Source organism: Salmo salar, chromosome ssa23 (assembly GCF_905237065.1).
Source record: "Salmo salar chromosome ssa23, Ssal_v3.1, whole genome shotgun sequence".
Taxonomy (NCBI): domain Eukaryota; kingdom Metazoa; phylum Chordata; class Actinopteri; order Salmoniformes; family Salmonidae; genus Salmo; species Salmo salar.
This window is the reverse complement of record NC_059464.1, coordinates 11093549-11120530: the sequence shown is the minus strand read 5'-3', so window position 1 is coordinate 11120530 and position 26982 is coordinate 11093549. Positions and strand designations below refer to the sequence as shown.

The 26982-nt window shown below is 43.7% G+C and overlaps 1 protein-coding gene across 2 annotated transcripts in view; it reads right to left on the bottom strand.

The window, feature by feature from the left end:
- The window catches only part of LOC106584046 (N(G),N(G)-dimethylarginine dimethylaminohydrolase 1), a 115140-nt gene that overhangs the window by 3330 nt on the left and 84828 nt on the right, over nt 1–26982 (bottom strand). For both annotated transcript variants that reach the window (XM_014168856.2, XM_014168855.2), the window contains exons 2-5: nt 20374–20473; nt 19435–19508; nt 15422–15541; nt 160–303 (exon numbers count right to left, since the gene is read on the bottom strand). In XM_014168856.2, coding sequence (XP_014024331.1) covers nt 160–303; nt 15422–15541; nt 19435–19508; nt 20374–20473 — 438 coding nt within the window. The remainder of the gene's footprint in view (nt 1–159; nt 304–15421; nt 15542–19434; nt 19509–20373; nt 20474–26982) is intronic.

Here is a 26982-nt window from a genome sequence, read left to right as displayed (position 1 = left end):
CGAGCTGACATCCAAGAGGCACAAGGTCACGACAAAGTGCAGGGATATTTACAACAAACATATGCATACAAGACGACAAATATACAATATTCAGTAGCTAATAACTGGGGGAGCACAGAGATTGGCATGTGTGTGCTAGTGCACAGTGTGTGTGCTCACTTTGGCACTCTCTGGGAACTCCTCTGGGGTGCAGTGTAGCAGTACATGGCCTTTGCTGGGGAGGTTCATGTAGATGGTGTTGGCTGCAATGTCATCAGGCACCGTCAGCTTGTTGTAGCGATGGTCACTCATCTGCTGCATGATCTACAGACACATAGGAAGACAGACAGACAGACAGACAGATGTATGGTAAGCTGTAAGCGGGACATACAGCACCACGGTGAGATGGAGAGAAGCCCAGTCCAAATTCTCTCCTAAACCCCTTGGCCATAGCTCTCTGATGTTTCTAGATATCTAAAGAATATGGTGGGAGCTCCACCCCTACACTGCTTATACCTTTCCAGGCAAACATTGAAGGGTACGGTCGAAGGAGGAGGGGCAAGGATCATATTGTGGCTGGGCAAAAAGGAACCAGACCCTGCTGTTTTTGCCTGCTCCAGTCCTAACCTCCAAACCACTATCTGGGTGGCTGGGCCTTAATGGAGAACACAGACGGGCAGACAGACTGACTGACATTCTTTCACGGCAGATGTCTTGTTATTTATGTAATCTGCTGGGTCGGGGCTTGGGGGAGAAGGAGCAGCACTCCCTCCAATAAGTGGAAGTTCGAGCACTATGACTTGAATGCAGAGAAGAACAGATGTGTGTGTGTGTGTGTGTGTCCAATGTTTACAACCTGAACACCGGTGGATACCTTAGAGGAGGAAAAGGATGAGGGAGAACGAAGGTAAACAACATTGAAAGGGTATTGTCATCTCCTTCCCCTCTTCCCTGACTCCTTCCTCTCGCCCCTTTTGCTCTGCACCACTTTTTTATATCATGCAGAGAGAGAGTCTGAGCTGGTGTGTGTGTGTGTGTGTGTGTGTGTGTGTGTGTGTGTGTGTGTGTGTGTGTGTGTGTGTGTGTGTGTGTTTGAGGAGAATTGGGGTTAGAAGAGTGATTGTGTTGTTGATCCAGGATGATAAATCTCTCAACCCCTCACGGTGCTCCATTCGTCTCTGTGGATCATGACGTGAACAATGGGCTTTGTGGTTTGGCCTGTTCACACATTCCCCTCTACCCTGGGGTTGGCTGGTGTGAGTGTGTGAGAAATGTGCACGTGTCTAGTATGTGTTTGTATCTCCCAGATCTGCTCTTCCAGAAGGGCGGTTGCCGGGTCCGCCCGGGCCTGGCGGGGTGAGAAAACGACCATAAACACCTTGGCTTATGTATGGCGTGTTGCGTGATCGCAGCGGTCCCAAATGAAACACAGTCCATGTGCGTGACCGCGAGCGCTCTCTTCACACACAGGAGGATTAGAGGTCTGGCGAGAGAGACTGAGACAGAGAGGTGAGAGACTGTATGACACTCACGCCATACAGATCAGTATTTTACTCAGTTTTATAATAGTTCTAATTTTCTATCCTCTCAAATCCAAGTCGGACATTGACGAGGGATCATTTTTGGACTTCAGACAAATCCTCAGTTACTTTATCACATAATGACGTCATTACATCACTCCATCGCGGGGGTCAGAGGGCACAGAGCAGTAGCCAATGCCTGAGGAGCTGTGACATAACGGCTAGTCTCATGACAGACGGGCTAGCAAACACGCGAGATCTGGTTCTGGGTGCTGATAGAACATAATGGCAGACCACAGCTAGAGGAGACATACCGAAAGGCAGTCTATAGGAAATGCAACACTAACAGGACGAGGACTGTCTGATGAGCTGTCCAATTACTTTCTAATCTCAACTGACTGATGTTAAACTAGTACTCCCCATCTCAGTCCTCCTGGGCACAATTTGCCCTTCACTGAACTCTTCCCCATATACTGTAGGTATCGTTACTACCTCAGTCAAGCTTACAAACCCCCTGCAGATGAACGTTTTGCTATCTAACGTAAGACAAATGGGGCACAACAGAACTGGATTAGAACCAATGAACGATCTCTACAGTGAGCAGTGCCTCTCTCACAATGACTGTGTACATTCCCCCGAAGCACTGTTTAATATGAAAAACTGCTGAATGTGTGACGGAATGTGCAGAGTCAATCTTGCTAAACAAAATATTCACTGGGAGGTAACGGAATACCCTACGAGCAACAAACAAACACATAACAAAAACTACTGTCACTTTAATGAAGGGATATGGGATGCCATTCCTGTAAAGTCACCAGTACACAGAGTATTCTTGCAGCACACTTACAATATGTGGGATTTTCACAGTTCACACAATTTTCCCTGACCCGTGTAGCCATTAAACTAAGTTGTTACAATGGCTCTTTTCAAAAACACACTCACAAACCAGTTGCTATCCAATCGACCAGGGGAATGGTTATTACACTGTAATGGCTACCTGTTGATGTCATTATTTGGGATTGGTCCTTGACACACATTTCTTCCCAGAGAACCGACTGTTATTGGCTTATGGTCCATGTTTATTCATGTCCCTTTAGGCCAGCGTCTATTCAGGAAGGTGAATGCGGGGGCACAAGCATTGGTGTCTCTGTGAATAGGGGGGGGGCTGCTCCTCCTTCTGAGGCTGGGTACACCAAAACATTATGGGTTAAAAACAACCCAATGCTTGGGTTATTTGGTAACTCAGTGCTGGGTAAATATTGGACAGAACACACGCTGGGTTATCTTGATCCAGCCTGTTGGGTTGCGTGAATAACCCAACATGTTGTGTGGTTGGGATTACACAAACATGGGTAAATTTAACCATCAATTGGGTTTTATTCACTTTCATGCTGGGTTAACCCAGCAGCTGGGTCTTTTTAATGTAATCCTTAGGTTATTTTCAGGAGGCATGGCTTAATAGGGGTGTGGCTTTCAGATAGATATTTTTGGCTACCTGTAAAGGTAAATGTCATTGCTGTTCATCTGTTGTATTGTATCAAATGTTAAGATTGTACACTGCAATTTTGAATGTGCCTTAATTTGGCATATTTCATTATTATAAAATATGAATAATATTAACATTATTAATTGCATATTGCATAATGAAGTGGTAAGTATCCCAACTTTGTGATTTGTATAGGGTCTTAAGGAACACACATTTCTGTAAGCCTTAACATACGCTTACAATACAACATAACAGACTAACAGGAAATACATTTACTCGCACAGGTGGCCAAAAATAACTATTTGAAAGCCATGCCCCAAGTCTTCTGATCATGCCTCAATAACCCAGCATCAATAACCCAGAATCAACAACCCAACAGTGCTCTTTTTAAAGAAAATAACCCAACTAATTGAACCAATGCCTGCAACCCAGAAGTTTGGTCATCCAAACAACCCAGCATTTTGTAGTGTAAAGGGCTGAGTCTGGGGTATAGGACTGGGGTTGAGGCTGGGTTGTGGGATATAAGGCTGGTGTCTGGGTATAGGGCTGGGTCTGAGGTAGAAGGATGGGGGTATGGGCCTGGGGATAGGGCTGGGGCAGAAAGGGCAGTTATGAGCCAATCAGTGAGTCCTTTAAGCATGAGTCAACCTGGAACCCTGGATTGCTGGAAAGGGAGAGTGTGCGTGAGAGAGCATTAGCACTTCAGTATAAGTAAGAGGGAGTATTTTGGGGAGATGACTTCACGGCCGAGGCTTGGCAGTGATAGCCACGATTGTTATGAGTACGATCAGATGATGGAATTCATCCGGTACACGTCCTCAACTTGGGAGGGCTAAACATAGTATGACTGCAGACTATGCAAGGCACACACACATGCATTCAAGGACACACAGATGCACACACACAAACTGGCTGCCACATTTGGTGTGCCGTCAACTATACTGTATCAGAACCATGACTCAGTATCAGACCAGACATGGTAACATGGCAATACAGTCATAGCCTGCTTTAGTAACAAAGTCATAGTTTGGTCTGTGAATAACATGCCAAACTTATACCACTACTTCACTACACAAAATTAGGTGTGCGTTCACAAAAGCTCACAGAGGGAATCCAGCCAGCAGGCATGTAATAATATCTAATGATATTATCATTAGATTTGAGCTACATTCACAAAAACAACCCCTTTACGTTCATTACAGCTACATTCACAACAAAAGCAACCCATTTACATTCATTACAATAGCATTCACAACAACCCCTTTTGCGTTCATTAGAGCAGCGATGCCCAACCCCAGTCCTTAAGTACCCCTAACAGCACACATTTTTGTTGTAGCCCCAGACAAACTCACCTGATTCCACCAAAGATTGTCTATTATACTGACAAGACAGTCAAGTGACCGCTTCAACAATGGAAATACATGTCCTCAAAGATGAAAGGCAGGCAGGAGGAGGCGAGATCAGGTGGGACCCATTCTAGCAGATACGCATGAACAGGCCATAGAGATAGAGGACTCATCTTTGTATTGGTGCCATTATAGCGTTTGTGACAGCATGGGCAGCACCATTGAGGCAATCTCCATTTTAAAGTAGTCCGCTTTTTTCCTCTTCATTGGCTGATTGCTCCCAACTCATAGCAATGTTTATATTTTATTTAACTAGGCAAGTCAGTTAAGAACAAATTCAAATTTTACAATGGCGGCCTTTCCCTGGCCAAATCCTCCTCTAACCTAACCTGGACGACGCTGGGCCAATTGTGCGCCGCCCTATGGGACTCCCGATCACGGCCGGTTGCGATACAGCCCGGGATCAAACCTGGGTCTGTAGCAGGGGTGGGCAATTCCAGTCCTTGATAGGGCCTGATTGGTGTCACAGTTTTGCCCCAGCCCCCAACTAACACACCTGACTCCAATAATCACCTAATCGTGATCTTCAGTTTAGAATGCAATTTGATTAATCAGCTGTGTTTGCTAGGGATGGAGGAAAAGTGTGACACCAATCAGGAGGACTGGAGTTGCCCACCCCTGGTCTGTAGTGATGCCTCTAGCACTGAGACGCCGTGCATTAGACCGCTGTGCCACTCGGGAGCCCAATGGTGTAAGATGGTGTAAGCCCTCAATGGCCACGCAAAAATGAGTTATTTCCATGATTTATTTTTTATTTTATTTTACCTTTATTTAACTAGGCAAGTCAGTTAAGAACAAATTCTTATTTTCAATGACGGCCTAGAGTCCTCTGTTTAGCTCTATGACAACAGGCACAACTCCGATATAAAGTTGTTTTTTTCAAGGTTAGCGAAATGTCACGTGCGTCCACTTATATCAGTGCATTCATCACAACCGAACCATAAAACTTCTATTAGATCAAATAAGCCTCACGCAGCAAATTCAACACTCATTGACCTCAAATTCCTCACGTCGTGGGCTAATTTTTGTGGAAAGATTTTGGACTGAGTAAAACCTCTCACTTCACCTCTTCCTCTCTGATTCAACTCATTGAGGGCTTGATGATTAGTTGACAAGTTGGATCAGGTGTACCTTATGATCTCAGACGTTATAAAGGACTTTAATGAACCACAGCTAATTGCTAGCCTCTATGGGCTAGGTGGGACGCAAGCGTCCCACCCGTGGTGCACTCCATCAACAGCAGGTGCATTTCAAGAGCGGCAAATTTGAATCCAAATAAATGTCAAAATTCAAATTTTTCAAACATACAACTATTTTACACCCTTTGAAAGATAAACATCTCCTTAATCTAACCGCGTTTTACGATTTCAAAAAGGTTTTACGGCGAAAGCATAAATTTAGAGTATGTTAGGACAGTACATTTACAAGAGTTGTGTGTAATGTTGTGCCAATTCAAAGACAGGCGTCACCAAAACCATAAATCAGCTAAAATGATGCACTAACCTTTTACAATCTCCAACAGATGACACTCCTAGGACATTGTGTTAGACAATGCATGCATTTTTAGTTCTATCAAGTTCATATTTATATCCAAAAACAGCGTTTTACTGTGGCGTTGATGTTCGGGAAATCGTTTCCCTTCAATAACCGGCAGTCAAGTCAGCACCACAAATTAAATAATTAAAATTAGAAAACATTGGTAAAATATTATATTGTCATTTAAAGAATTATAGATTTACATCTCTTGAACGCAATCAACTTGCCAGATTTAAAAATAACCTTACTGGGAAATCACACTTTGCAATAATCTGAGCACTGCGCCCAGAAAAATACGCGTTGCGATACAGACTAGCCGCCATGTTGGGGAGATCTAAAATCGAAAATACTATGTAAATAATCCATTACCTTTGTTTCTCTTCATCAGATGTCACTTCCAGGTATCACAGGTCCATAACGAATGTAGTTTTGTTCAAAAAAGCTCATCATTTATGTCCAAAAATCTCCGTCTTGTTAGCACATGATCTAAGCCCGCCGGACTTCACTTCATGAACGAGGGGAAAAAATATATTTACGTTCGTTCAAACATGTCAAACGTTGTATAGCATAAATCATTAGGGCCTTTTTTAACCAGAACATGAATAATATTCAAGGTGGACAAATGCATTCTCTTTTAAAACGTATTGGAACGAGGGTACCCAACATGAACTCGCGCGCCAGGTGTCTAATGGGCCATCATCGTTCCATGGCTCTTGTTCGGTCAGATCTCCCTCCAGAAGACTCAAAACACTTTGTAAAGGCTGGTGACATCTAGTGGAAGCAATAGGAAGTGCCAAAATATTCCTCAGCCCCTGTGTTTTTCAATGGCATAGGTTTAAAGGTAATACAACACATCAGGTATCCACTTCCTGTCAGAAAATGTCTCAGGGTTTTGCCTGCCAAATGAGTTCTGTTATACTCACAGACACCATTCAAACAGTTTTAGAAACTTTAGGGTGTTTTCTATCCATATATAATAAGTATATGCATATTCTAGTTACTGGGTAGGATTAGTAACCAGATTAAATCGGGTACATTTTTTTATCCAGCCGTGCAAATACTGCCCCCTAGCCCCAACAGGCTAGTTGGAGGAGGGGGGGGGGGGGGGGGGTAATCAGGAATTACAATGCTGTGAGAAATTCTGTCATTAACCCATGCTAATGGCCCTTCTCTCTCTTCTCTACAATAGCTAATGGAATCTTAATGGGGCTCCAGTGTGTGTCAACTAAAAGTGTGCTGTATTAGTTAGCCATCACTATTACAGAGGTAGGATCTTCATTTGAGCCAGTTTTATACAACAGGAAGATAATCCTGCAGCAACAGAAAATGTGAATTATAATTTAGGTACATTTTTGTAGGGGTCGATTTAAAAAAAAAAATATTCAGTAATTTTTTGTTATTAGATCAAATCGGAAATTACAAACGTTAGAAGACTTTTAAAAAAGTTTGCATTTGCAGGAAAAATTCTCAGCAACAAAAGAGTGATCAAATTAAGACCCTGCACGCTGATGCAATTGTAACAGCTAATGGGGATCCACATGAACAAATAAGTACTTAGACGGACATGGAATTCTGTCTGTCTGTCGGTCTGTCTGTGGTTGAAGTATGTAGTATCTGTAGATAGTTCCTCTTAACTTAGTCTTTCAACACTTTGCAGCCCTGGGCCAGTAGGGGGTGACGTCTCACGAACCCTACCACTGAGAAAGCCTGGCTGTCATATTTCAGGTGTGTCTGTCCCAGGTGTGCAGGGCCAGAATACTGAACAGGCTCGCAGGACACATGCCCCGGGGCCCCTGACCTCCAGATGGAATATGATAGCAATGTGTAGAATTGCAGGAAATTAGCTTTAAAACTGCAAATTGTTCTCTCAGCCTTATAGCAAAATGTGAACAAAAGCATGAAATGAGCTATAAAACAGCATTTGTTTTCTTCTTCCATGACAAAAAGTGTATAATTGCAGGAAATTTCCTTTTAAACTGCACCATTTTCTCTTACTTAACCTCATGACAAAACATGTAGAATAGCATTATATTTTCTCTCTGCACCATGGCAAAATGTGTTGAAATGCAGTAAGTTTGCTGAATTCCAAAATGAAGAACAAAAAAAGAGGTTGGTGCCCCGGGCCCCAAGTGCTGTAGTCCGACTGAGCAGGTGTGTGTGCTCACTTGTCTCTGAGGTTTCAAAATGTGTCACATTCTGTTTTCGTGTCTGTACTGTGTATTTACACAGAGTTGCGTGCCAGGCGCGTGACTCAACCCCCCCCCCTACAGTCTGTGATTTGGAGTGGTGTGTGCATGCCAGTCTCCTGCTTTGATGCCGGGGAATTCCTTGTGTCTGTTCCTCAGAAAAGAACAGGCAGAGATTTATTGCAACAGTCTCCATGAAAGGTAGCAATATGTCACTGTCAGTGTGTTTGTGTTTGCTCCACATCTTTTATGAAGAGGATCTGTATTCCCTACAGGGTGTGTGTGCATCCCTATAGTGGTTATTCAAGGTCTCGCATTAGATAAGCCCCATTGATTCAGAAGCCCCGTCTTTGGTAATGAGGCGGTGAGCGTTTTAAACATTTAAATAATAGTTGTATAATTGAGGTTCAGCTGTGTATAACATGGATTATACCATAGATTAACTACGAACATACATTTATCAGAGGGAGATCACATTCGCATGTGGTTTCTACAGGCTTGTAGAAGTTGTAGTCAGAGGCAGTCATCAAACCGCAGAGAGGGGGGGGGGGGATCTGTTGTCGTGTGTGAGGTAAGGGGGGGGTTGAGTCAACACGTGTGATGACCTGTCTTGCCATGTTACGCAGCGTAGTGAATGCCTGACAGAGGGGGAAGGAGAGCGGGAGGGAGGGAGGAGGAGGAGGGAGCACAGGGCTGTACAGATACAGTATATTGAGACAGAGCCAAAAATGAAAAGAGAAAAAAAGAAATAGTGTCAATGTAAAATAAACGCTCTTTAAACTTGATCGGTTTTCATGACTACAGTCCCAATCAGAGTTAACGTTGGGAATACCTGGGAAAAGGCAATGACAACCCTGCAAATCCCCAAAGATCCAAACATCCCTCGCATTGGTCCAACTCTGGTTCTTCCAAAGTAATGCTTGGGGGTATATGGGAGCTCCTCTGAGATAGAAAATGACCAAGTAGTGAAGCATGCATTGCCCTGTCTGTACCGTACTGTTTCTGCTTTACACTGAAGAAGCCTTCCTCTCAATGAGGTGTGCTCCCCTGTTTGTTCTACATCACTCAGGGGTGAGTTGAGTTAGAGCAATATGATCTCCAGTTTGATCTCAGTACAGGGGTGTGGGCAAGATGGCCTGCAGTTATTTCGAGCATCAAATGTGTCACCTGAAATACTATTCAATACAAAGACCAAATAAAACGTTTGCATTTGCAAACTCATTAAGAACTGTTTCCATTATTCTTATTGTGGTGATTTATTACCAGGCGGAACTATTAAAAACAACGGGAAAATGAAGTAAAACATCTGACAAATCCATTCATATCGAAGACAAAAGAAGAAACAATATTATAATAATACAAATAATTAGGTGGGTGCTTACATTGGTCCTATTTGACAAATGTACAAGTATGTATTATATTCAAGTATTTCTCTCCACCTCCATCCACTTCCATCTCTCCTCCTGCCTCTCCGTCCCTTCCCCTCCAGCCTGCTCTCCCCCACCCCCTATCCTCTCTTCTCCCTCTCCATCCCCATACTACACAGTGCCTCTACCTAACTTTCTCTCCATCCCAACTCTCTCCCCCCTCTCTCTCATCCTGCCTATAGCTTCTCTAAATTCATCCCTCCCCCTCTCCTCTCTCTCTGCAGACTCCTCTCCCTCCCTCCTTTTAACGCCTGTGTTCTTTGTTGTAAGAGACGGTTCCATCAAGGGCCAAAATGTTTCAAGTTTTGGTTTTGTTGAGCCCCACCACGAGAAGACAACCTCGGCATCCACATTTTTAGTGAGAAAGAATCGGCCACCTTGGCAATGTTTGAGAGTCGCTCAAATCTGTTCATCCCTGTCACCTATGAAGAATGTTCATATATACTCAGTGGCCAGTTTATAAGGTACACCATCCCGTTCACAAAAAAATGGTTCACTCCTACAGACAGAGAGTCACGTGGCCGTGGCTTGCTATATAAAGCAGGCAAAACGAGTGACCTATGCGACTTTGAGCGTGCTATGACCGTCGGTGCCAGGCGCACCGGTTCCAGTATCTCAGAAACAGCCGGCCTTCTGGGATTTTCACACACAACAGTTTCTTTGGTTTACCGAGAATGGGGCGACAAACAAAAAAACAAAGTCAGCAGCAGTCCTTGGGCAAAAACAGCTCGTTGATGAGACGTCGAAGGAGAATGGCCAGAATCGTTCAAGCTAACAATGCAAATAACGACGCAGTACAACAGCGGTGTGCAGAAAGGCTTGGAACGTATAACTCATCAGTCCTTGTCACGGATGGGCTGTTGCAGCAGACGACCACAACGGGTTCCACTCCTATCAGCTAACAACAAGAAGCGGCTCCAGTGGGCACGCGATCACCAACACTGGACAATTTATATGCACATATTCTTATTCCATCCCCTTATATTGTGTGTGTATAAGGTAGTCATTGTGAATTTGTTAGATTACTTGTTAGATATTACTGCACTGTCGGAACCAGAAACACAAGCATTTCGCTACACTCTCATTAACATCTGCTAACCATGTGTATGTGACAACTAAAATTCGATTTGAGTGGAAAAACCTTGCCGCTTCTTGGCAGAGTCAGGATTTGGGGTAAGTTTAGTGTAAACACGCCTGGCAGGCAACTCTGTGTCAATACACAGTACACAGTACACGGTACAGACACGAAACAGAATGTGACACATTTTGAAATCCAGGAGAGAAGGGAGAACACAGACCTTGGCGGGACTACCGCATTTGTGGCCCAGAGGCATTTAAAAAAATGATTCAGCTAACTTACTGTATTTCAACACATTTTGCCATGGTGCCAAGAGAATAATTTTCTGTATTATAATGCTATTCTACACATTTTGTCATGAGGCTAGGTAAGAGTAAATGATGTCGTTTTAAAGCAAATTTCCTGAAATTCTATACTTTTTGCCATGGAAAAAAAATAAATGCTATTTTTATAGGTCATATCATGCTTTTGCTCACATTATGCCACAAGGCTGAGAACATTTAGCAGTTTTAAAGCACATTTTCTGTTATTCTACACAATTCGCCATGAGGCTGAGAAAAAATGTTGCTGTTTTAAAGGAAATTTCCTGCAATTCTGCACATTTTGCTGTCATATGCTATCTGGGGCCCCAAGCAGGCCGATGGCGGCGCAGACAAAAGTGGTGTGCAGAACAGCATCTCGGAATGTACAACTCATCAGTCCTTGTCACGGATGGGATATTGCAGCAGACGACCACACCGGGTTCCACTCCTATCAGCTAAAACAAGAAGATGCGGCTCCAGTGGGCACGCGATCACCAACACTGGACAATTAAGGAGTGGAAAACCTTGCTGGTTCCTGTTGCGTCATGCTAATTGCAGAGTCAGGATTTGGCGTAAGCAGCATGAGTCCAAGGCCCCATCCTGCCTGGTGTCAATGGTACAGGCTGGTGGTGGAATGGTGTGGGAGGTACAGGCTGGTGGTGTGGTTAGGTCCCTTGATACCAATTGAGCAACGTTTCCATGCCCCGACGAATTCAGACTGCTCTGGAGGCAAAGGGGGTTCCAACCTAGTACTAGATGGGTGTACCTAATAAACTGTCCAGTGAGTGTAATGCCTAATAATCTTATCTAAAGTGTTAGATAAGTTAATTAAGTCCTTGTGCATATTGAGGAGGCCCCAGAAGAATTCTTACCTTATGCTTCAATGATGCCAGATGGCCCTGTTTATCAAAGCAGGACACTGGCATGCACACACCACTCCAAATCACAGACTGTAGTGTAGTGTACACACGCCTGGCACGCAACTCTGTGTCAATACACAGTACGAGGTAGAGACACGAAACAGACTGACACGTCAGACAATGGAGCACACACACCTGCTTGGCGGGACGACCACATTTGGGGCCCCGGGCATTAAAAAAAATCTAGAAATTCAACTAACTTACTGCATTTCAACACATTTCGCCATGGTGCAGAGAGAAAAATGTGCTGTTTTTATAATATGTGTTCGATGGGGTTGAGGTCAGGGCTCTTTGCATGCCAGTCGAGTCCTTCCACACCGATCTCAACAAAACATTTTTGTATGGACCTTGCTTTGTGCACTGGGGCATTGTCATGCTGAGACAGGATAGGGCCTTCCCCAAACTGTTGCCACAAAGTTGTAAGCACAGAATCATCTAGAATCTCATTGTATGCTGCAGTGCTAAGATTTCCCTTCACCGGAACTAAGGGGCCTAGCCTGAACGATGAAAAACAGCCCCAGACCATTATTCCTCCACTATGAATTCAGGCAGGTAGCGTTCTCCTGGCATCCGCCGAAAACAGATTTGTCCGTCGGACTGCTAGATGGTGAAGAGTGATTCATCATTCCAGAGAATGCGTTTACACTGCTCCAGAGTCCAATGGCAGTGAGCTTTACACCACTCCAGCCAACGCTTGGCATTGCGTATGGTGATCTTAGGCTTGTGTGCGGCTACTCGGCCATGGAAACCCATTTCCTGAAGCTCCCAACGAACAGTTCTTGTGGACTTTGCTTCCAGAGGCAGTTTGGAACTCAGTAGTGAGTGTTGCAACCAAGGACAGATTATTTTTTTCAGCACTCGGTGGTCCCGTTCTGTGAGCTTGTGTGGCCTATCACTTTTCGGTTGAGCCGTTGTTGCTCCTGGATGTTTCCACTTCACAATAAAAGCACAATCAGTTGATCGGGGCAGCTCTAGCAGGGCAGAAATTTGACAAAGTGACTTGTTGGAAAGGTTGCATCCTATAACGGTGCCACGTTGAAATTCACTGAGCTCTTCATTAAGGCCATTCTACTGCAAATGTTTGTCTATGGAGATTGCATGCCTGTCTGCTCGATTTCATACTCCTGTCAGCAACGGGTGATGCTGAAATAGCCGACTCCACTAATTGTAAGAGGTCGCTAGCTAGCATACACAGATATTTGCATGCTTGTGTTGCTATGGTTACACAGTACCAGAAGCTGTCAGGAGCAGTCTGTCTCTCAAAATAGACCAAAAACTACATTTTAGATACTTGCATATGAAATCTCTTCCCACATCCCTTGAATTAGTGCTGGCTGGTGCACATCGTGGCATTGTTGACTAGCTGGCTATTTTAATGTGGGATATCGTTTTCCCTGATTCACTTCCATTAATCAGAGGAGTAGGATAATGGCAGCTCGGTGGCTTCAAAGGCTCTTATTGGCCTAGACATTGCGTAGGCTGTCCAGGGTTTATATACAGTACAGTGCCTCCAGAAAGTATTCATACACCTTAACTTATTCCACATTTTGTTGTTACAGCCTGAATTAAAAAATATACACACAATATCCCATAATGACAAAGTGAAAACATGTTTTTAGAAATGTTTGCAAATTTATTGAAAATGAATTACAGAAATATCTAATTTACATAAGTATTCACACCCCTTAGTCAATATTTTGTAAAAGCACCTTTGGCAGCGATTACAGCTGCGAGTCTTTCAAGGTAAGTCTCTAAGAGCTTTTCACACCTGGTAGTTGATCATTGCTAGACAACCTTTTTCAGGTCTTGCCATAGATTTTAAAGTAGATTTAAGTCAAAACAGTAACTCGGCCACTCAGGAACAGTCACTGTCTTCTTGGTAAGAAACTACAGTGTAGATTTGGCCTTGTGTTTTAGGTTATTGTCCTGCTGAAAGGTGAATTCATCTCCCAGTGTCTGGTGGAAAGCAGACTGAACCAGGTTTTCCTCTAGGATTTTGCTTGTTAATTTTTTTAATCAATTTTTAACGATTACATGCATACCCATAACATGATGCAACCACCACTATGCTTGAAAATATGGAGAGCAATTCTCAGTAATGTGTTGTACTGGACTTGCCCCAAACATAACACTTTGTATTCAGGACAAAAAGTGAATTGCTTTTCCACATTTTTTGCAGTATTACTTGAATACTGCTTTGTTGCAAACAGGATACATGTTTTGGAATATGTTTATTATTTTCACTCTGTCAATTAGGTTAGTATTGTGTAGTAACTACAATGTTGTTGATCCATTTTCATTTGTCTCTTATCACAGCCATTAAACTCTGTAACTGTTTTAAAGTCACCATTGGCGTCAATGGTTTCCTTCCTCTCCGGCAACTGAGTTAGGAAGGACGCCTGTATCTTTGTAGCGACTGGGTGTGTTGATAAACCATCCAAAGTGTAATTAATAAATTCACCATGCTCAAATGGATATTCAATATTTGATTTAGGTGCCCTTCTGTGCGAGGCATTGGAAAACCTTCCAGGTTTTTGTGGTTGAATCTGTATTCAACTACTCGACTAAAGAACCTTACAGATAATTGTATGTGTGGGGTACAGAGATGAGGTAGTCATAAAAAAATCATGTTAAACACTATTATTGCATACAGACTGAGTCCATGCAACATTTAATGGGACTTGTTAAGCAAATGTTTATTCCTGAACTTATTTAGGTGTGCCATAACAAAGGGGTTGAATACTTATTGACTCAAGGGATTTCAGCTTTTCATTTTTAATTCGATTTTTTTTCTTCAAAAAACACAATTCCACTTTGACATTATGGGGGCCAGTGATTTAAAATGTAAATTTATACAATTTTAAATTCAGGCTGTAGCAACAAAATGTGGAAAAAATCAAGGGGTGTGAATACTTTCTGAAGTCACTGTACGTCATTGATTTCCACATATAATTGAAAGAAATTAGATTTTTATTCCATAAAGACTAATTGTGTCTTGTGAATATTGTAGAAAAATTATTTCAGCCATTTTCCATATTAAAAAGTGAAGTGCGACTTACAGTTTACCATGTACAGTAGGCAACAGGGAATATGTTCCTCCACCGATCTTGCCTTCTGGGATTTCCAGCAGTCTTTGTGTTTTTTAAATGTGACAAGCATTCATCGTAAAATTGTAAACTGACAAAAATGTTTAAAGTTAGAACCCATTAGTTAATATACAGCACCAACTACATAAACATCTGATAGGGTCCATTATTTGCTACCTGGATTTTAAAACATTGAGTTATGATTATGGGTAACTTGCAATAGCTCTTGAAAAGAGAAAGCAATTAAGCACGGTACTGTTTTAATAATTTTGTGCTTGTATGAGAATGATCACCACAAATTGAACTTGAAGAAAATCTATTGGGATGGGATAGGAGTTTTATTTCAGTTATGTTTTCTGCAAATACTATTAAACATATATTAATCTAAATGTAATTTACAAGATGCTGCAAAGGAAAGTAAGAAAGTAAGTCCAACTCTGTCCTCTGAACATAGGTCTATCTTGCATGACCCATGCACTCAATGGTGACTGATACCTTCAGGGCTTTCTGAGCCGGTTCGCTGGAGCCAATCACGATGAGGCCTGGTCCTCCCATGCTGCAAAAGCTCTTCAGGTGTAGACCATCAGTGACAGGGACAGTGGATACAGCATAGTCCTGCAAACACACAACAACCATACTGCTTTACAGGGACCGTGGACATAGTCTTGCAAACACACAACAAACCTACTGGATTACACAGCATAGTTCTGCAAACATGCAAGCCCTAACTAGACAGGTCCCAGTGGGAAAGGTAACCTAACCGACATTGGTTGAGAGTCTTAGAGACGAGGTCACTAAAGCCCCAGGCCACTGGTTGGTTGAGAGTCTGAGGTCACCAGAGCCCCAGGCCACTGGCCCCTCCCCTCAGTCTGTAAAAACCTAACCTAGCAGGCGTAAATTAAACTCTTGACATTAGATCCCCTATATACTGGTCTCAACGAGAAGAAACTGTCGGGAGGTTCTCTTCTGCACTGTTCAACCAATCCAGTAAATGTGGAGGAGGAGGACGTTTTGAGGACTTGGCAGAGGCTAGTTTTTAGTGGGAGCTGTGTTTTTCTCTGGCCTCGCATGCCAGACACTCTTATACGGCCGCCTGGCTACTGCTCAGACAAAGACTGATGATGTTGAGTGTCATCCTGCTCTGTTCTGTCTCATCTACCCCATGGCTATAGTTCTAGTTTAGAGCTCCCTGTTCCATGGTTAGTTTCTGGAGCACCAGACCACCGCTACTGCTCAGAGAGCGACTGATGATGTGGTGTCATCCTACTTTGGTCTGTCATACCATATCTACCCCATGGTAACAGGGGTTCTGGTGGGCTATTAATTAGCTTCTGGAGTGTGTTGTGTTGTGGCATGGGTTGGAATCCCAGGTTCACTGAGGCAGGAATGGACACGTTATATGGAGTGTCAATTCACTCCGCTTTGTCATCTGACCGATATCTGCCCCTGTTTCTCTGGCCTGGTCCATATTAAGTGTGTCATGACTTACCTGGACCACCTATTGAGGTGTTAAATGAGGTGAAAGGGCGACTGCAGTGCCACTTTAACAGTAGGCCTAGATTAAAGCAAATCGATCCTCTCTGAAGGAACAGCATTTCCTGACAGTCGGAATGTTTGTTTTACCACTATCCACTGAGTTTTTAAACTACGACGTGCAACATGTTTCAGCGCGCCAATAAATCAGTACTTTTTAGGTTCAAATTGCCGCCGTCTTGGAGCTAGAATTGGGATCATGTATACTGTGCTATTGACTAAACAAAAGGTAAAGGAGAGCAATGTACAATGCAGCAAATGAGGCATTTGTGGTAAGTGCATAGGGGCCGCCATCTTTATGCACTTCCACTATTGTCCTTTCCTCCTCATCCCCAGCTCTTCCTTGTCCTCCTGGAGCCCTATCTTAACAGTAAAATAGAACAACACCCTATTGACAACTCACAATTCATGACAATCACTGGATTAGGTTGCACAAGAATATTTTGAACCATGCATTCCCGCTTGGACATGTTAGATGAACAACTTATTTATTGAGTTTCCTACCATCTCAGTTGTCTAGTATACAGTCTAAAGCACTGCAAATTACTTTATAAGGTGAATGATAAAAAATATCTGAACATCTTGCATGACCCATGTACTCAATGGTGACTGATACCTTCAGGGCTTTCTGAGCCGGTTTGCTGGAGCCAATCACGATGAGGCCTGGTCCCCCCACGCTGCAAAAGCACTGCAAATTACTTTATAAGGTGAATGATAAAAAATATATTGCGTCTCGCCGAAAAAACAAAATAGTGTGAACAAATTATGAAAAAGTTGCTCACACTAATCTGGAGCCCTGTCAAGGGGTGTGATATAAAAAAATAAAAAATGCTACATTGTAATGTGTTCTTCTGCCAGTTTGGTTGCTGGGAAGAGAATCATGCGATAGGATGTTATGCAGAAAAATATGTTGGCAGTACAAGGCTATGTACAAGTAACTGCTAAGACAGGTGCTGCTCCAGTTTTCCATCAAGAAAACACCAAATTATGGAATTTCTTGTGGAAGAATGGTGTCACATCCTTCCAAGTGAGTTCTAGACACTATGCTGAATCTATGCCAAGGTCCATTGAAGCTGTTCTGGCTCGTATTGGCCCAATGCCTTATTAAGACACTTTGTTGATGTTTCCTGTATTTTTGTGCACATGAAAGTCAGTGATGTTTACTATAGGTTACTGAAGCAATTCAAATGTGATGTGGCTAAAATTTGACTGAAAAGAAAGGGCATTTAGTTGACTGAAATGGCCTACTGTTTTTGTCATTTTGATTCAGTAGCTTGAACCCCCCCCCCCAAAAAAAATGTTAAACCCTATTGATAACCCCATTAGACCCTATTGATAACCCCATTAGATCCTATTGATTACCCCATTAGATCCTATTGATTACCCCATTAGATCCTATTGATTACCCCATTAGATCCTATTGATTACCCCATTAGATCCTATTGATTACCCCATTAGATCCTATTGATTACCCCATTAGATCCTATTGATTACCCCATTAGATCCTATTGATTAACCCCATTAGATCCTATTGATTAACCCCATTAGATCCTATTGATAACCCCATTAGATCCTATTGATAACCCCATTAGATTTATGCCCAAAGTTTAGGAAAAAAACTAAAAGTGAACATAATTCATGATGGGTTTTTATTTTAGTTAGTTTCGGGGTCTAAGGTAATAGTTTCAGTATTGTTTTAGATTTTCAAGAAGGTTTGTTAATTCATTGTTTTTTTTCATGATTCATTTTCGCATTAGTTTACTATAATAACCTTGATTCTCTGGTCTACCTATATACAAGTTACAATCACAAAGAAATACAGAATTTGAAGGTATGGGAGCAGACACAAAGGCCTACTGGGGGTATCAGGCATGAATCAATTGCCTTAGGTGTCTGGTTTATGAGATAGCTTACCATAAAGGACATCTGGTTGTTCATAAATATGTGGGGATAACTCATAAGTTATATGCAAAATATGATATGGACAGTGTTTTTGTATGAGTCTAAATTTGGCCTACAGGAAGGAGGTGAAATCTAGTTCTTCGTTTAAACCGTGTGGTGATACGGAATTTAATTTGTATACCCTCTGCGTGGTGGATAGCCTTTTTTCGACCCCGACACAAAGTAATTCATTAATAGTGACTTTGTACTATAAAATGTCTCGCAACTTGCGAGGTGATATTTTGATGTCCGATAGCGGATTTATGTTCTCCAAGGCGTACTTTAAAAGACAATAGCCTGGTAGAGATGTCTCCCCTGCACTTTGATCGTCCTCTCACGTGTCCTGCACTCAACAAGGATCATAAAATGAGGATAAGAGAATGTCCTTTACATATTTAACCCCCCAATCACATCTGTGGAAAATCCTGGCCTGAACAGAACAGGCTGTAAAATGATCCTGAATTTAATAAAGGAAGGAGGAAAAACAATGGGAGCTGTAGAGGGGAAAAAGCCTTGTATGTTTTCCATCATCAATACCTGACTTATCAAGGATAATGAATAACAGTGAGAGGCTGAGAGAGATACCATGGTGGAATTTAAATTGGACACAGACAGGAGCGGAAACAGGGCAGCGAGGAAAGGTCAAATTCCTGTTGGGGGTTGAACTCTCCAGGAAATGAACCCATGAATCAGCAAAAGGCCTTCTTTCCCGAAACCACTGGAATCACCCTCTTCTCCTGATCCTCCTAAGTGATGGCCATATGGTGACAATGGCAACAATCGTTCTGCTGTTTTTTTCTGGTTTCTCTCCTCGATATGTATACAGTATGATCAATTCATCTCAGCTGGCCATACATTCCTGAGACACCATGTTTGCCATCTAATCAATTTCCGAATCAATAGCGGATTTAAATGCCTTGAGGCCCTTGAATGAGACCATGATTACCTCAGGGGGTCAGTAATGGTGGCTTGATGACACAGGAAGTCAGTCTGAATATTCCCAGGGTCCACTGCCCTAGTCTGTTCTCACTCACCTTGAACACATCGGCCAGGATCTCTGCTCCTTTCTGATTGGTGCGTTTGGAAAGCCCCACAAAAAACTCTCTACCTGAGGAGAAACAGACAACAACCTGTGGTCAGTATGGATGGAGAGAAAGACAGATGGAGAGAAAGATAGAACAGAAAGAGAGAGAGAAAGTATGGCCTGAACGTTTGGGTCACCAGTCAAGAGCATTGCAGAGAGAATGGGCGTAGCCGTTGAACTTTTATAAATGAGCCCTTAGCCACGACGTTGCCAAGAGGAAATGTTCCTAGCCCTGCCTGCCAAGTGAAACCCATTTCAGCTGGATCGGAGATGGGAGGAACGCACCACAGAGAGCCAGCGTCTAGAAACTCAATTAAGTGTTCTAGTGCTTTTTCCAAGCCCTGCACGGTGAAGAGCATGACCCACATAACATTCACAGGCAAAGCTGCACAACTGTTACAGAATGTACAGAGTAGACCACAATAAAGACCTCACCTCACTAGCTCTCTACCTACACTATGTTCTCAGCTAGTTGATTGTGAGATGCCTGTTGTGGACCAAGGCTCCTATTGTGATGAAATGGGGTGTGTGTGTGTGAGATGGGGGTATAATATTGCCATCTGAGCTAATCATTTTCATTCATGCAGACTGCTGTAAGGAAAAACACTCTTGTGAGGTCACATAGAAAGATATGACAGTCAGCCAGTTGACATTTGTACGCCATTTTAGTTGAGGTCACCTCAACTACTTCACTATTCCGAATGAGTTATTCAGGAACAATATTTGTTCACCACCTGTGGTGATGGGTCATATCCTTTGCATGATCAAGTGGTCATACATGTTTAGCTTTGCTGAATACCTGTATACTGTATCCGTTTCCATAGTGATAACTAAGAGGATGGTGATGCCCGTGGTTTTAACGGTGTGCGATTAGTGGAACGTTGTGTACCTGTAAAGAGGACGTCTCCTCCATCCAAAGTGGCGTTCTCATCTGACATCTCAACAATGTTAAGGTCCAGCTCTTTCAGAGCTCGCCGCATGGCCTCCGTCTAGAAAACACACATAGACAGACAGGGTTAAGGCACATACACAAGTGCCTATCTAGGCACGTGCGGTCACGGACAGATGCACACACAAAGCATTCATTGGAAAGACTTTTATTGTAATGAGATATAGTACACACACGTGACACACCAATAGGAGAGCTCTCAATGATATATGGAAATGAATACCTGGGACAGCCTAATAAACAGTGTCCAGAGAAAGGTATTATGATCAAGTCATCATATTGCTACATAACACGAGCGAAAAGGCACATGATCCAACATCAGCCAGGTTCCTGAGTAGAGAACGAATCACGTAAACCAAACCAGTCTGTCCAAGAGATCATCATGACATCATCTCTGCGAGCCACAAGGTTATGTCATAACAGAGGAAGTATGTAAAACTTTTTATATGGCCACGGCGGTTGAAATGGGGTAGGAAGAGACCAACACTAACCTAAAAAAGGTTGGCGGATTAAAAAACAATCCATCCAAGTCAAAGTTCCTGGCTCGTTCTCTGGGTCAGCTGCCCTTGTGTGTGTGTCTCCATAGAAGAGGACCAGCTGTTTGGTGGTGGACTGGATTTGGTCAGTTTCGCCTGGTGTGAGGTCCACCTATTCTGGTTTTGACTGTCCCGGGTTTTGGGGGTCCCCAGGGAGCTGTGACTGCCGCGGGGCCTGGGGCCAATGTGATGTTAGTGTAACATCAGTGTTTCCACAGGCCCCTATCTCACCATGACCTCAGCCTAGCTGTTCACTAATCGAAGGCTTCTGCTTCTCCTCACACCAGACACCCGGGCCAAGCCATGAAGTCATCCAGGTAGAGACTGCCATGCAGGCCACGGCACAGCACAACACAGATAACACAAACACAGTTTCTCACTCTCCCACACACGCATACAGACACGTTATGCATTACACACATCCACACACAAATCCAAGACCTCCCTTGGTTCCTCAATGAAACATAGTAGAACATGAGAAACTGGCCCAATTACCCTTTAAGTTCTATGAGGTTTTTTTGGAAGGCTGCATGGGTTTGTTTTGTAGAGGGACTCTGATGTGATTTTGGACGATCTTGTGGCCCTGGCTCTCAGACACAACAGCACCTGTGTAAACTATCATCACACAGACCAGGCTGTACCGGCCGGTTCCTCATCTGCTACGGCTCAACCTCATTCAACACAAACTCAACCACTTCGCAGCATCCCACAGAGCACTCAAGGCATCTCCTCCACCACCTTATCCACATTTTCCCCTTTCTTCTCGCTCTCCTCCCTCTTCTTCAGCTCCCAAGAACATAGTCTCCTTTTCACCTATAGGTACACTGTACTCTAGTTCATTAGTGGTCATAAGTAGATAATATGAAGTCACTACTGAATGTCTATCTAATAAACAGCATGGAAAATAGCCGTTTTAATTGGACCAAATAGCTATTGAAATTAGAACAGACATGTTTTCGTTCAGAAGGTTATCAGTGCAACACCTTCAGCACTCCAATTAAGATGCATAGTAATTGCCCTAAGGGGACAAAAGTTGTTTTGAATGATGCACAATAGATTTCAGATCTACTTTCCACTTGTCTTTGGCCTCATATTGCGTAAGGAACCAAATCAAGTAAGTCAAGATTTCCACTTTATTCAGTTTCATCTCCATTTCTCTCTACTTCTCACTACTCTTCCCTTCTCCCAGTGCTACTCCACCATTCCCCCACAGCTGCCCAGCCTCCACCACTGCAGTTGCCCCTCTCCTTCCCCTCTGCCTCCCCATGTGGCACACTGTGACAGGACTGGAGCCTCTGCCTGTGCCATCACAGCTGCAGCCTCCAGGAATCTTCAACAATCCACCAACTAACGGGTGGGAGTACAAACGCACGCACCACGCAGATACGCACGCACACACAGACTAACCCCCTTGACTTCACCCCTCAGGCATTTCCTCTGACGTGACCTCACAGGAGGTGATCTGTCCCAGGGACGCCAACTGGGGCCCGGGAGTCAAACGCACCGACCCCTGAATACAGACAGGCGCTGATGGGGGGGTGTGTGTGTGTGTGTGTGTGTGTGTGTGTGTGTGTGTGTGTGTGTGTGTGTGTGTGTGTGTGTGTGTGTGTGTGTGTGTGAGAGAGAAATGGAGCGGGGAACAGTTCTGGGTGCCCGTACGTCTCGTTCTTTCCACCCGGACCCCCAAAACGGTTACGGATTAGATGTTTACATTGCATGGATGAGTAAATTAGCCCAGACTGGAAAATACAATTGGGGGTGTTCAGTGCATGACAGATACAGACTAGAGGTGTGTGGGTGGTGGACTGGTGGAGGGGTTCCCTAAAGTCAAACAAAGCTCAGAGGGTGTGCAGATACATACGGTGGAGGGGAAAATATAGGCTAGTACAAGGTTTCCGAAACTCGGTCTTGGGGCCCTTCATGGGTGCACGTTCTGGTATTTGCCCTAGCACTACACAGCTGATTTCAAACAACCAACTCATTATCAAGCTTTGATGATTTGAATCAGCTGTGTTGTGCTAGGGCAAAAACCAAAACGTGCACCCAGGGGCGGGCCCCAGGACCGAGTTTGGGAAACTCTGGGCAAGTATATGGGTATTTCTATAGACAATGGGGCCATTGTGTGACATTGGGATCAACATTTTAAAATGGTTTGAAACAAAAATAAAAAAGGATTTTCATGTAGTTCCACATGGTGTACTTAAAGGAATAAATGTGAATGTGAATATATGCAAATTGTCCCCAGTGCTACACCACTGCTTATAAAATCTAAGATGTGTCAAATAAATGATATCTAGCTCAGGGCTCCAGCTATGCATTTGGTTTGCGAACTTGCTAGCTAAGAGGCTAGATGCCAAGATCAAGCTTCTTGGCTACAGCAGATTAATTTCCCTCTTGGATCAAGATCCTTGTTACCTAAAACTGTTTAGTGCATCAATTATTATAGGCCCTCCTATGAATGAGAAGGGCCTTTTAAAATTCACAAGGGAGTTTTGGCTGTTCTGTTCTGGGCCCCACCTGCCCACATTCCCCCCCATTGCTGGGCAGAGCAGACAGGGGAGATGGAACAGAGAGTACAGGAGAGCAGGTAAGTTTACTCCACAGTGTTGGTAAATTAGATCAATGACAGAACTCTCAAAGTCATTGCCTGCCTTGAGGAGTGTTTCCGAGAGGGGAGAAGGGAAGGGTACAATGGCTAGTCATTATGAAATTCTTGGTCTGTCTTCAACTGAACTATGTATTGTACGTACAATATGCATGAGGTCATTGTTACTGTTCTCTGTGATATTGTGTTCACCTAGTGCTAACAGCTTGGTATTTTAGATTGATGCCCCAGGTACCCTGGTCCCAGATCTGTTTATGCTGTCTTTCCAACTCCTATGGTCACTGTCAAGCAAGACAGCACAAACAGATCTGGGACCAGGCTACTAATAGTTGGAGCATGAATACAGAAATAAATAGCTTAATTTTTATTCCAGGGCCATTGGGCAATTGAGTTGGAAAAGTCAAGTTCATGCGGCATCAATGGTCATTGGAGCTTCGGCTGGACATCCCATAGCATAGATGAGGATGAACATATAAGACTAATGCAGAGAAGGAAAAGTTAAAGAATGGAATGGGAATGCCAATCAGAATGGGAAAAGGCTAATGACAAAGCTATGTACCCCAGAGAAGGAATTTCAATAAACACACTGAACTTCATTAGGTATACAAAACATCCAGCGGGATAACGTTATCAGATCTTTCCAGGTATTTAGTACATCTTTGACGTCCTGGAAGGACTAGAGAGACGACCGGACTGTTTTTGTTCAGTGATGATTAGTAACTTGGAGCCTTTAAAGACAGAGGTTTGCTATGGTCAGTGATTCTCACCGAGTGGTTACCTTGGGATTTGCATACTTGGCCTAGAGGGTAACACACTCGCACGCAGGTTGATGTTTATAGTCATGAATCTTGCCCTGTAGGCAGAACTGAGCGATTTCCGCTAGATGGACCAGCTGCAAAGTCAAAATTGTCTATATCGTAACAATTCATGAAAACAAAAACTTGCTTTTTGGTCTTAATTTAAGGCTAGTGTTGTGAAGGGTCATGCCACCCCCAACAGTCTTCTAATTGTCTCCAATTATCTTCGGCAAGGCCCCTTTCCTCCACACCTGTTTACACTCCCAAATCATCTCTCCTCTGCCCTTTTCACCCTTCAGTTCCTTATTGATGCAGCATGCTCCTTCCTACACACTAGGATCATTTTTTGGTGATGCCACTGGGTAGCCCTAGCAATCCTCCTGCATGATATGATGAAGTAAGTGCCCTTTGTTATTATACTGTTCAGAGAATGTAAGTCCTAAATAATATATAGTACTTGCCCTATTATTTCTTTATATAGCCATGCCCTCAGTTTGCTAATGATGCTAAATGCTATGGGTCCTTTGTTCTAGTTATGTGTTGGCAGTCTCCTTAGTTTATAGATGTTATATGTTAAGCCTATTTATACCCATAGTCACTTGGCACTACCTTGACATGTCTGCACCTTTGTGTACATTTTTAGGTTTTCCTAATGTTTCATTTTTGTATCTCTCTTCCAGACCACCACACCCTAAAGCACAACCTTGTTATCCAAATTCTACCTACAGGCCTTACAAGCCCCAACTCCTAACCTCATCTTAATGTCCATCCAAACCCTCTCCCCATGTACTCTGTTTGTTCCTGTGTTAAACTGTATAATAAATACCTCTAAATCTGGATTCCTGCTCCATCTCCTGATTCACGTTATGACCGATGCACCGTTGTGGCAGAAACAGTCTGGAACCTAGCTTACTGTTCCGCCCTAGTCCTTTTTCTTCATGGTCCTTCGAGCCGGATAAGACTGCTGCCTTGGAACCAGACAACCTACCAGAAGGAGGTGCAGGAGTCATCCCCAAAAGCCTTCAAAACACACACACAACCCAGAAGCACAAAGAAATCTTCACCCCCTTCCAGTACCAGCTCCTCCTAGGCATACTAAGAGACATCCAAAGTAACCTACAAGAGAATGCGGGTACAGCGGACATCACCCCCATCAAGCTCCTATCCAATCCAGCCTCCGTCGATAGTTCTTCCAAAACCCCCTCTTGTGGCCAGTGTGCCAGCCCCTCCAAGCCCCCCTCCTGTGGCCAGTGTGCCAGCCCCTCCAAGCCCCCCTCCTGTGGCCAGCACACCAGACCCTACCAAGCCTCATCCTCCAGCTCCGATCCAGGGAACCACCAGTCTAGCTCCGACCCAGGGTCTTCCCTCTCCAGTGGTCAGTGTGCCACCTCCGGGCCTTTCCTCTCCAGTAACCAACATGCCACGCCCTACGGGTCCCTCTCCTGTGGCAATTGTGCAACCTCCAAGATTCCCCCTGGTGGCCAGCATGCCAACACATGCCTTCCGGCTGGCAAAACAAAACCAAGCCTTCAAACTGTCTAGAAACTCCAGAGGGATGTTGAACTTTGCCTTCCTCCTTGCACATCCTTGTTACCCATTTCCTATCTCCAAGGCTTTACAAGCCTCAACACATCCTACCTACAGGCCTTATAAGCCCCGACTCCTAACCTCCATCCACACCCTCCCCCAATGTGCTCTGTTCGTTACTGTGTTCAGCTGTGTAATGACTCACATTCTGACCGATGCACCATGGTGGCAGAAACAGTCCTGAGCCTAGCTAAGTCTGTCCTAGCCCCAGTCTTTTCCTTCAGTTAGGGTATGCAGTGTGGTTAAGGTTAGGTTTAAAATCATATTTTATGACTTTGTGGCTGTGCCAGCTAGTGACCAGCTGGAGCTACCTATAGGAAAGATTCATAACCTGCCACTCACGCGCGCGCATACACTAGCGCACACACACAGGTTTTATATTAGTCTTATTTTAAATGAATATAGTTCAGTCCTTCAGCTGTTCTTGTCTAATGTTCTGTATTATGTCATGTTTTGTTTTGTGTGGACCCCAGGAAGGGTAGCTGCTGCTTCAGCAACAGCTAATGGGGATCCTAATAAAATACTATATGGGCGAGTGTGCGGGCTTGAGGCCCATCTAATTCTCCATTGCATACACTGCTCCTCTGGACCGTCCCCTAACATGACTAAGCAGGAATAGTATTTTATGAATAGTTCAGTAAAATGGAAGTTGCAGGTAATCGGGAAGCCAAGCAAAAGCACTGAGCAAGCAGGCACTGACTGACTGCTGCCTTGAGAGAGATGATGCTGTTTATCTCACTTTCTCTCACACAACCTAAATGCATGCGCACATGCTTGCAAACACACACGCCACATGCACACATAGTACTGTGTCAATTATCTTTGTTGTTGCAAAACTGAGTTGTTTTTTCATCATTCCTCTGTTAACGGGTTGTGGCAGTGCTATAACCCAGTTCACAGCAGGAATGTGACAAAAAGTATGCTATTTATGCAACAGTATAATGAAAATAAACTCTCAATGTCTTGTCCAGGCCAGGCAGGCGGTATCCAAACAAATCCCAGGGCAATACATTGGAAAAATACC